The 11,966-nt window shown below is 31.8% G+C and overlaps 1 protein-coding gene across 1 annotated transcript; it reads left to right on the top strand.

The window, feature by feature from the left end:
• Window positions 1–7,089: 7,089 nt before the first annotated feature.
• LOC120267339 (putative wall-associated receptor kinase-like 16) lies at window positions 7,090–10,477 on the top strand. Its single transcript, XM_039274993.1, has 3 exons — window positions 7,090–7,330; window positions 8,407–9,530; window positions 10,451–10,477. The coding sequence occupies exons 1-3, from the start codon at window positions 7,090–7,092 to the stop codon at window positions 10,475–10,477; spliced, it is 1,392 nt and encodes a 463-aa protein (XP_039130927.1).
• The last annotated feature ends 1,489 nt before the right edge of the window (window positions 10,478–11,966 follow it).

Here is an 11,966-nt window from a genome sequence, read left to right as displayed (position 1 = left end):
TAGGAAAACATCTTCAACTTGTCAAGATAAAAGTGGAGAGAGTTGAGAATAAACAGGAATGGGATGACTTCAAATTAATGAAATTTACCAAATCCGTCAATCATACCCATCATAAGTCTTAATTAAAGTCAATATCTATTAGACTCATATTCAGAACTTTGTATATATAGCATCAATGTATTTTAATACTAGTTACCTTATTTAAGCTGAAGTTTGTTGTGTTTGCTATTATTGATGATGCATACATTATGTATAATTTTTATCAATTTCAATGTTAATTTTATGTTTATAAATTTTAATTTCGGTTTATAAAGGCCATTATTATTATTGATATTGATATTGATTTTTCTCAATGTGTGAACACCAACAGCGGCAGATATACATATCCGTCGCTATAGAGCTACAGCGGCTGATAAAGGATTTATCCGCCGCTATAAGCCTCGGACATCAACCAATAAGAGCCGTTATAGGTGGACATATCCACTGCAAATCCTATTGCTACTAAGGATATAGTGGCAATTTTTGGATCTGCCGCAATTGATATTTAGAGGCAAAATTATGCCCTATAGTAGCAGTAATATCGGCTAGAGGGGGGGCACGAGCCGTCATTTGGCCCGGCCCAGCCCGGAAAAACCAGCATGGTCATCTGACACGGCGGGCCGGGCCGCCAACCCGTAACCGGCCCGCACAGTAGCCGGTCCGATTACGGGTTTAGTTTTTTGAACCCGGCGGGTCAATTAATGTAATGCTCTAACCAACTCCACCAACTTTTGTTGGTTATTCACTATTATATATATATATATATAATTGTTAGACATCATTAATTGTAAAACATACTTATTTGTATTTTGTCATTGCAATAAAGGATAAACATACATTTAATACAAGTAAATACATGTTGGAGTTAACAAATTCTTAATTGTCTTTATCAAAATATAAATTTGTATAAATAATTAAAAGTGTGTTTTAGTATTATTATTTAAAAAAAAAGGGTAACAAGCATTTGTCTTTATAGCATGTGAATGTGGGCTGCAACATAAATCATGAATTATTTCATTCAATGAGGATTAGAACCCTCAGCACTTCACACATGGAACAAAAGACTTATTTTTTTCTTCATCGACAAACAAAATGAGTATAAAAAATAACACCTTAGAATTAAAGACCAAAGGTAAAGTTTAGATAGATCTAAATAGATATAAATAAATAAGTTGGTGATAACTCTAATAAAAAAAATTAAAGAACTAATATTTATCATATAAAAAAATTGTACATACCGTTTAATCAGATAGATAAATGAATTTAACGCAATACTTTTTTTTTCTAAAATTATTTTCTAATTTTTTAAGTTGTCTCAACTTTATCTAATTCATTAGAATTAATTTTTTATTTTTAAAAATTATCAAAAAGAAACTTAATATGAAATATACTTTTATTGTTTTAATAATAATGATAAAAAAGTTATGGAAATGATGGTTAGGAGGTGAAAAGTTTTTAGAAATGACCCAGGTTCGATTCTCATCTCATTTTTGAGTTTTTAATATAATAATACTTTAAATCAAAAAATAAATAAATAAACCGTCGGGCTTGGCCTCGAACCCGGCGGGTTTGAGTACCTGCCAAGCAGGGTCCGGGTCACTTTTGGCCGACCAGTGACCTGTCGGGTCAACCCGGCCGGGCGGGTTAATACTGTTTCACGAGCCGGTTACGTGTCACCCATCTTGTCACAATTGTTACATTTCCCTTAGAATTTTTATTTCTTTGAAACTCTACATTTTGGTCCTCGAATAGACCTTTTCCCGGGCTTGTTTTGTTTCTTATTCTTCAAGCTTTGACTATGCTCTACAACATTTGCCTTAGCCATAGCTAGAGTGACACCTTTCTTATCACCGTTTCGGTTATCTTCCTCAATCCAAAGTCTAAGCAAAAAATCCTCAACATTCATCTCCCTTAGTTTGTGTTTTAAGTAATTTTTGAAGTCTTTCCAACTAGGAGGTAGCTTCTCAATGATAGCAGTTACTTGGAAAGCTTCAATCAAGACCATTCCCTCAGTAAGAATTTCATACATGATCACTTGGAATTCCTCCACTTGACTACTCATAGTCTTTAAATCCACCATTTTTAAATCAAGGAATCAGCCAACCACAAGCTTTTTGGTTCCAACATCCTCAAATTTGTATTTTTGGTCCAAATCATCCCAAAATTCTTTTGTAGTTTTCTTGGAAATGTATACATTGTACAATGCATCTATCAAACTGTTCATGATATAGTTCCTATATAGATAGTCAGGCTTTTCCAAGCTTCAATTAAGCTGATCAGTTGAGTATCTTGCTCTCTTTCCTCTAGCTTAGGTGCTTTCTCAGTCAAGAACCTCTCAATTGTGGAGAGAAGCCCTTTAAATAGCCTTGGAGACTAACCCTTGAAATTTAAAACTTAATGTGACTAACCATTGAAATTCTAAAATTAAATTTTTGAGTTTTTATAAAACTTTTCAAATTCTAACTTAATTCTAGAATTCGAAAGGCTTGAAAGCTTTTAATTATAGAATTAAATTCTATAATGTTGAAACTCTTTAAATTCCAAAACCCATTGGAATCCTAAGAATTAAAGTTCTTTCAACTTCTAAACACTGATTCTTAGAAACATAAACAATATTTCAATTACCATTCAATATTAATTTTTCTAACACTTCTTTTCTTTTAAGCAATTATTATCATTAATAAAAAATTATTTAGTTTGAATATATATGTGAAAAATTTATCTAAACTAATGCTTTTTACAAATATTTATGATTTTTTTTATTAATTAATTAATGAAGTTTTTCTTTTAGAAATGAAAACTAATTTAACTACTCAAAACATATCCAAACATGGTCTACTTGGAAAAAAAAAATCCTTATAACACTTTTTTCCTTGAAAAATAGTTTTTTGCATTTTCAACCGAAATAGACTTTTTTATTCTTCTTTTAATATCCTCAAGAAAGTGTGAACACAATTTTACCACTTCAACTTAGAACCAAGGGTGAAAGAATAAGGGACCCCCCTCCCTCCTAGTTCGGTTGTCCCTCTAAGCATAACACCCCTTAAGACAACCATGGATGAAAACAAAATTCTATTTAGAGAAGTAGAGAATAGAGCTGAGAAAGAAACATGAGTCAAGGAGATGAGCATCAATGTTTTAAAAACCAGATCGGTTATCAACTCGGTTAGGCAACCGGTTCATGGTCCAACTAATTGAACTGGTTGAATCGGTATTTTTCAAATAAATAAAATTCAAAAAATTCAAAAAAATTTAAAAACAAGTAAAAAATAATTTAAAAATAAGGAAAAAATACAAAAATACAAAATATATATTACAAAATTATATTGCCTTTATAAGGTCACAGAGTATCAATTCTATATAAAATTGAATTTTTCAAAGTACAAATAAACAAATATTAAAAAAAAGAGTTAAATAAAATATAAATAAAGAACAACAACAACAAAAAAAAACCAACAGTAAAAAGTGAAAAATAAAATAAAATACAAGTATATAATATCTTTTTTTTTTTTGGATCGGATTTAATTTTAAAAAATTAAAATAAATAAAAGAACTATCCAGTCCGGTTACTTAATGTCTAGTGTGCCTATCTGGACCGGTTTTTTAGCCGGTTCTCGATTGAACCGGTTGAACCGACCGGCTATGTCTGGTTTTTAAAATATTGATGAGCATAAGGCAGTGGGGAAACTGTCAATACATTTGTGACTTCTTTTAAGAATTAGTTTTTTCTTTTGGCACCTTCAAATATTTTTTCTTTTTAAATATTCGTTGGTGACTTTTGATGAAGTTTTAATTGCGAAATGGGAAATGGGAAATGAGATATTCTTTTGCCTTTTTTTGGATTTTTGAGGGGTTTCTTTAGAAACGGTCATAAACTTAAGTTATCATCTTTGTCTGGTTCTCCAAGATGTGATGAATAGTTCTTAACTCACGGTAATACTTTTATATTATTAAATGAACAAGTAGAGGATAGCTTTGAATAGGTCCGGCTATAATCTAAGCAAACTTGTAGCTTAAGAAAAGGAGTTGATACACCATTAATTAATATGAGCAGGTAGCAGATGTTCTAAGCTAGTAATTAAAGCTTACCCAGTTTCCATAGCTGCTGAATAGGTAATGCATGATTCAGAGTTGGTAGGCCTATAACCTGAGTGTGTAGTAAGTACCATTAAGCGGGTAATAGCTCATTCTTCATATCCAACATCTTAGGAGGCGTTTGGATTGAGGGTTAAAACACGGTTGGAATGAGATTGATTATAAATAATAATATGTAGCCATGTTTGGTTATATTATTATTAACTTGGGAATATGTACTGTTGGCAATATCATTATGTATAATAAAGGTATTTCATTACCCTAAAAATTTGGGGGCATAGAGTGGAATAAATACTGTTGACAGTGAATTAACATTTTTGCTTCTAATTAAGATTTAATTAAATAATAATAATTAATTTAAATATTTAATTATAATAATCAAATTAAATTATAATAAAGAAAAATTGAGTCATTTAAATATTATAATAATTAAAATAAATAATAACTAAAAAGAATTATTTAATAGATATATTACATTATAATAATAAAAGAGAATTGACAATTTTGCCCCTATGTAGATTTAATTAAATAAAATAGTTAATAAAAATATTTCATTATGTTAATTAAAGTGAACTGATCTAACTATATATATTTTCAAGAGATGAGAGAAGGCCTAGAGTTAATATGTACAATGTCGTTCAACTAATCTAACTATATATATTTTTTGTTAATTTTTTTAATAAATCTCAAAACTTATTTTAAATTCTGAGCCATAACCCCTTTTTTTTTATTTTCTAGTTCCGCCACTGCTTGCAGAAGTAGAGTTATGTTGGCCACTTGAAATGTCAGTTGGACTTGCAGGTCAATTTGAAAATGTGCATGGACCTATAAGTCATTTTTTATGCCAACGACCATTTGGTCTATTGACATCGGGTCCCTTGCGTAGGGTGTTCGCCTCGAGTGTCAAGCGTGACTCCCTGAGTTCGATGGTGAGGGCATGGTTCGGTGGTGAGCGCGGCTCCCCCATGTGTTCGTCCCTGGGTTCCGGCGCTTGTCGTCTTTCTCAAAAAAAAATTTTATTTATTTTAAAAAAGGTATTTTTACATATTAAGTGTATAATATATACACTAACCTTTTTTGAATTTCTATATATCTTTTTTAATAAACTTTATTAGGTACATAATTATATATATTTACAAATTAAATTTAGTTTAAAAATGATGAAAACTGAATATTAAAAAAAACAAAAGTCATTTCAAAGATAAATATATAACTGCATGAAATATTAAAGGCCAACCGATGGATAAAAGGCAATTCTTCATTTTTCTCATCATATATATGCCTAAATTAATATATACCTAAATTTCAACTTTTTAGGCGATTGTGAAAGATGCAATTTTATGCAGGTGAACTTTCCCGTTTTTGGAGATATTGTGAACTTCTTAAATTTATTAATCAAATTTCATCAAGATGGTAAGAGCCACCAACTTGCCTGTGATGTGATGACTTGAACTTAAATTAATTAAATACCATAAGAATTAGGTATTGATAAAGTCGACCATATGAACTTTAGGTAGTGTTTGTTTCAAGGGATTTGGAGTTATATGTAACTCCAAATCCCTTACCTTTTTAAAATCCGGTGTTTGTTTTGTTGTATTTCATTTTTCATGTGCTTTTGAAATCCCATCATTGAGGGATTTTGGTTTACGGTCAAAATGACCGTAAAACAAAATCCCGGGAGTTCAAAACCAGTATACATGCATATGTATATATACATATACATATACAGAAATCTATATGTATACATATACATATATACACATATACATTTACACATACATATACACACATATATACATAAATCTATACATACACATCCACATATACATATATACACATATACGTATATACACATATACATATACACATACACATATACATATATACACATATACACATACACATATACATATATACATAGACGTATATGTATACACATACATATACATACATATATATATATACATAAATCTATACATATACACATGCACATATACATATATACACATATATGTATGCACATACATATACATACATATATTTATATATACATTCATGTATGTATATACATTCCCTAGATATACCTATATATAGTATGTTCACATATATAAATACACATATATATGTATATATATAAATATATATGTATATATACACAAATATATACATATACATATACAATATGTATATATATATATATATGTATGTATATATGCATATACGCAGACATATCCATACACTTATACACATGTTTTCCAATTCCAGATTTACAAATCCTTCCAAACAAACATAAAATCTTATAATACAGTAATTCCAGTTACATCCAACCAAACACAAGATTTGACTGCAATGTATTTTGAAAGCCAAGTATTTCCAGTTACATTGTAACTAGAAATCCACTGCATTTAGAATTACATCCAACCAAACGCTACCTAAATGTTCATTGGTTCTGGATTTCAGAGCTTTCATATCTGTATCTCCTTTCAAGAAGGAAGCCATGATGAAAAATAACAAGAAGAGTTGCTACTTGTGTTTATCAGGAGACTGTTAGAGAATACTCAGAAACTTTTTATCAGAAGTCTCGAGGAGAAGATAGCTCAGGAGTCTCAAGGTTTTGGCTCAAATATTGAGCTTTGGTGCAAGCTGTTCGCGTTCATGGACAAGTATGAAATTGTGTGCTCTGATTGGACATGGGAAGCTAGTTGTTTCCTAGCTCATTATGTTATCCTAGCTAGCATTTGCTTTTTACTTTTTAGTTGTATCCGTTGTCATCTTCTGGTTGGGAGTTTGTTCTTTTGCTTTTTGCTTTTTCTTTTCTTATATGTAATGGTAGTGGAGTAAGAAAGGTCAAGCAAGTTATTTTGTCTTGTTGAGGTTTATTTCCTGGTTATCATCTTCTAAGAGCTGTGAGTGTAAACAAGTGTGAGGTTTGAGTGTTTGAATCTTATCAGAGACATGCTGCTGCTCCTGCTGATCATACTGCCATGCATGCAACATGAACCGGCTGACGCTGCTGTATTTTCCAACAATACACAAGTTGGTAACGGGTTGTCCCCCAACTTTACATCAATGAAGGTGATCAAACACAAGGACATGGAGCAGTGTCTGGTCCATTCCATGAATCCAGTTTTGGTATTCAGTTCCAGTTTTGATTACCTCAGGGAGTTTTGTTGGATGGATGATGACTATCGTAACAGTGCGTTCTGTTAAACTAAGGATGCTATTTGATTCGACACACACACAATTTAGGTGGACACACTGAAGCTTAGCTTGAACTTACTTAGCTTGCTTAACAAAAGAGATACAAAACATGAGAATATAAAGGCATAAGATAACTCGCATGCAAGTAAGGTAGCAGACAAACATTAAAGCATAGAAAATAAACATCCTATCGAGCGGCGCCATTTGGACAGAACTCTCCAATCAACGCGTGCTTTTCATAATTCGTACTGTTGTAGCCCAATCTACTGCTTAGTCAACTATGTTAGCTCTGACTAGCCACATGAAGCTCTGATCAACAGCTTTGACACGTTCATGGACTCAAGCTCAAGCATCGCTGACTCATCTTCTTTGGGGATCTCAGGCTTTGGGTGGTGCAATACATCCTTCCTAAGAATTCATTATTGTAAGCAATCAGGTACATACGTACAGTTATGCATATTGTTTTACCTTTATTTTTTATTTAAAAAAATTAAGTTGCTTTAATTATGTTGATAGTATTTGATAATTAAATGGAGACTAAATAAGTTCAAAAATTAAAATACATGGAATAGAGTATATATGTCACTACTTAGTGCTGAATCCCTGAAAATATTTCTGATTGTCTATCTATATATTGCACTAAATTGTTTTTGTTGTTGTTTGTATCTATATCCCAATAAAAATGTCGGTTAACCTAATTAATGTTGCTAATTAAGGATATCAGAGAAATTCATCAAATACTATGTACTTCATTAATTTTGCTTTTATACGCTTACCATTATAAGTAACCAAAATCATTTATTACTTTTTATGTACAACATAATTAAACACCATATTATGTTTGATTTTAAGCCCATTAAACCTATTTTGGATTATTGTCATGGGCCTGGTATGTATATTTTGTGAAGTTTAGATAATCAAAGTTATTTATTACTTTATATTATGCCTGTTTTGTAAAGTTTAGATAATCAAATAAAAGAACTCCATCATCATAATAAACCTTGATTTAATAATGTTCACAAGTTAACTAGATATTGTCATTTGACTGATTTCTTGATTTTGCCGGAGAAGCATCTCGCAGATGGTACATCTTTCAAACCTTTAATGATGGTGTGCTTCACATTGAGAGAACTTTTGATCTTCTACTTGCCCTGAATACTACTGTTGCCATTCAGCTTGCGCTACTTGTGCTTGCAAGGTGTCTCCGAGGCAAATGGTGGGCATGTAATTTAGAGCAGGATAAGAGAGAGCACTACTCTAACAATCAAAGTATACTCCTGCGCAAACTCATCTCCTCAAGTGAAGGCCTATCGGAATATGGATTTACCATCTACACAGTAAGAGATCTAGAGAAAGCCACCAACAACTTCAATCCCACCAGCATCATTGGCAATGGCGGCCATGCTACAGTTTTCAAAGGCTTCTTATCTGATAAACGGGCAGTAGCCATCAAGATGTCCAAGCTAACGAACCCACAAGACATGAAAGATTTCATTAACGAGCTGTTCATTCTCTCTAAAATCAGACATAAGAATGTGGTAAAGCTCTTTGGCTGCTGCTTAGAGACAGAAGTGCCATTGTTGGTTTTTGATTTCATTCCCAATGGGACACTTGCTAATCACCTCCACGTCCGGCAAAGTTCATCCTCATTATCGTGGGAGAACAGATTAAGGATTGTTACTGAAATTTCAGGTGCACTTGCATATCTCCACTGTAATGCTTCTATCTTCATTTTTCATAGAGATGTCAAGTCTTCCAACATACTTTTGGACAACAATTTCACTGCCAAAATGTCTGACTTTGGAGCATCAAGATCAATTCTGGTAGATGAGAGTGCAAGTGTCGGTTCTGGTCTAGTTACCCTTGTTCAAGGAACATTGGGATATTTAGATCCTGAGTATTATCATACTAGGAAGCTGAATCACAAGAATGATGTTTATAGTTTTGGAGTTATTTTAGTGGAGATTTTAACAGGTAAAAACCCTGTTTCTTTTACTTTGACTGAACAGCAAACAAACTTGCGTTCATGGTTCATCTCTGCTATGAAGAAAAAGCGCCTCATTAAGATCGTTGAATCTCATATTGTGAACATAGAATCCAGAAGACAGATTGAAGCAGTTGCAAAGATTGCGGAGACCTGCCTGAGATTGCGAGGGGATGAGAGACCTACAATGAAGGAAGTCGAGATGGCACTTGTTAGTTTAAGTAGTTCTGATAGACAGAACTTTCACTACACAAAAAAAGTGTTTTTGAGGCGGTTTTCAAGCCCTATAGAGGCGGTTATAACCGCCTCTATAGATGTAGCGTTGGTTTTTTACCCGTCTCTAAACCGCCTTGTATCAAGCGGGCTCTACACTTTAGAGCCGGTTTGTACCAACCGTTGGGGTAAGTTTTATCTACGAAAACGGTTTTTAATAACAAGATTAGAGGCGGTTATAACCGCCTCTATAACTACTAAGTTTTCATCAAACATCAATAGTTTTAGAAGCGGTTATAACCGCCTCTATAGCTATTAAGTTTTCATTACCATAGTTTTAGAGGCGGTTATAACCGCCTCTAAAAATTTATTATAGTAGAGGTGGTTATAACCGCCTCAATAGCTATTAAATTTTCATTAATCCTCAATAGTTTTAGAGGTGGTTATAACCACTTCTAAAAATTATAAGTGGTAGAGGCAGTTATAACCGCCTCTATAGTTTATAATTTCTTGCATGTTCATACTTTTAGAGGTGGTTATAACCACCTCTAAATTTGTTCATTTAATTAAATTGAATTTTATTTTTTTCCCCTATTAATAATAAATAAATTTGTTTAACCTGTAAATCAAAAACATAAATTTTCATTACATTCAAAAATATACTAAATTTAATTTCATTGAACTTTATTGACATGTTATGAATTAAAGTGTAATGTATTTTGAGTACTTGCAAAATGTAAGAGTTTTACACTATTTGTGTACTTTCATTACAAAATATTTTTTGAGTTAATTACACAATAAAAAAACCTTCATGTATCCTCATCTTCAACCCTCTTGATCTTTAACCATGAATTCTCCAAAATCTGCAAAAACATTAAACAAAATCCAATCTTAATCAAAATTGACACCAATGAACAGCTGATGTTAAGTCTCTGGATGCCATGATTCATGCATTGGGATTCAATAATTAATAACTAGATCAGGAATTAATATCAAATGGTAACAAAAAGGTAGTCATCAACTAGAGATTCAAAAACTTACCCTTTGCAAAGTTGATAATTGAACTTCCTTTAGTTCATAAGATGATGGACTCCTTTGAATGCAAGATTTGTACTAATTTCCATTATAGTAACTAGTAACTAAAATGATACTGAACAATAATTGCATGTAGAGAAAACACAAAGTGTAAGTAACTAGTATAACGTGCAAGGCAAAAACATTCTTCATGCTGTCCATTTCCATTGGTTTGAGCATTTTTCATCACAATCTGATTAGTCCTTTGAAAGGCAAAAACATTAGAGTACTAAAAGTCTCATTTCCTATATTTCTATTCATTAGTTTAACACTCAAAGCTCTCTAATAGCTTTCTCCAAATTCAAAATTAATGATTATATTTAAAATTTTTTATAGTTTATATTACTCAATTCTTTTCATATTTCAATTTAAACCAAACATATAATCAAATAAGCTAATTATAACAAACTTAACAAATGCATCCAATTAATATGGAAATAATTTAAGCTGTGAGTCAAGACCTAGTCAACTTAAACTTATTAATGAATTGGATATATGCAAAATCATGGCTTTAAATACTCATGAATGTGACAAATTAGTAGACTTTTAATAAAAGACAAAAACCGATAACTGATAGAATCACAAAATTAAATAAATAAATGAAAGCTATGGTACTCAAAATCCTTTACTAAAAGATTTATATGTATATATATACATATATATGTACCATTCTTATCACATCTTTAAAAACAAAAACAGAGGAATCAACCAATCCATCCAAAAAGTTGCATGTCTTGGCATGTAAACTCATTCCAAACGCATAATATGAAAAGTCATGTTGTGGATGAACCTTTTTTTGCTTTGATGGAGCACACATGTTATGGTAATCCACAAACTTCTAATCTGCAGGTATTTGACAAGGGAAAACCCGTTGTCGAATTCCACATCCAATTAAAAGACACTCATCATTTTTTTGTTTTTTTAATTTGTATGTGCTCAATTGTTCTAGCATGTAGATAAGTTTCATAAAATGAAATAATAAAAACTAGTTCAAGGTAATATCCGACGAAACCTCTTGAGCCACATGATGTTTAGATTTTTGTCCGATGATATCGATCCAGCAGATGCAACATCTTCAACCTATGGACATCATTACAAAAAGATGTTTTAATTTATTATTTAAGAATGAAAAGTGATAAAAAGTAAGACAAATAATTTACTTCCTCGGCGGGTGCTTTAGACATCCTATCATTTAAACTTCTTTCAGCCATAAACCCTCCAAATAACTCTTTCATATCAGCCAAATCTGAGCTTAGCTTCTCATATTTATCCTTCATCTCAGCCAATTCCAATTTAACGTTCTCCAACTCCGCTTTATGATTGTTGTCAGTAGTTGAAGCACTTGTGCTAGTGAATTTCG

Source organism: Dioscorea cayenensis, chromosome 8 (assembly GCF_009730915.1).
Source record: "Dioscorea cayenensis subsp. rotundata cultivar TDr96_F1 chromosome 8, TDr96_F1_v2_PseudoChromosome.rev07_lg8_w22 25.fasta, whole genome shotgun sequence".
Lineage (NCBI taxonomy): Eukaryota > Viridiplantae > Streptophyta > Magnoliopsida > Dioscoreales > Dioscoreaceae > Dioscorea > Dioscorea cayenensis.
The sequence above is the reverse complement of the archived record's forward strand: the minus strand, read 5'-3'. Positions and strand labels throughout refer to the sequence as shown.

Bases quoted from the DNA above. Each gene is read 5' to 3' on its own strand.
- LOC120267339 (XM_039274993.1), top strand. From the start codon at position 7,090: ATGCTGCTGCTCCTGCTGATCATACTGCCATGCATGCAACATGAACCG. The intron at 7,331-8,406 runs GTGCGTTCTGTT...TTGCCGGAGAAG, and splicing joins GGATGATGACTATCGTAACA to CATCTCGCAGATGGTACATC. The intron at 9,531-10,450 runs GTTAGTTTAAGT...ACCAATGAACAG, and splicing joins AGGAAGTCGAGATGGCACTT to CTGATGTTAAGTCTCTGGAT.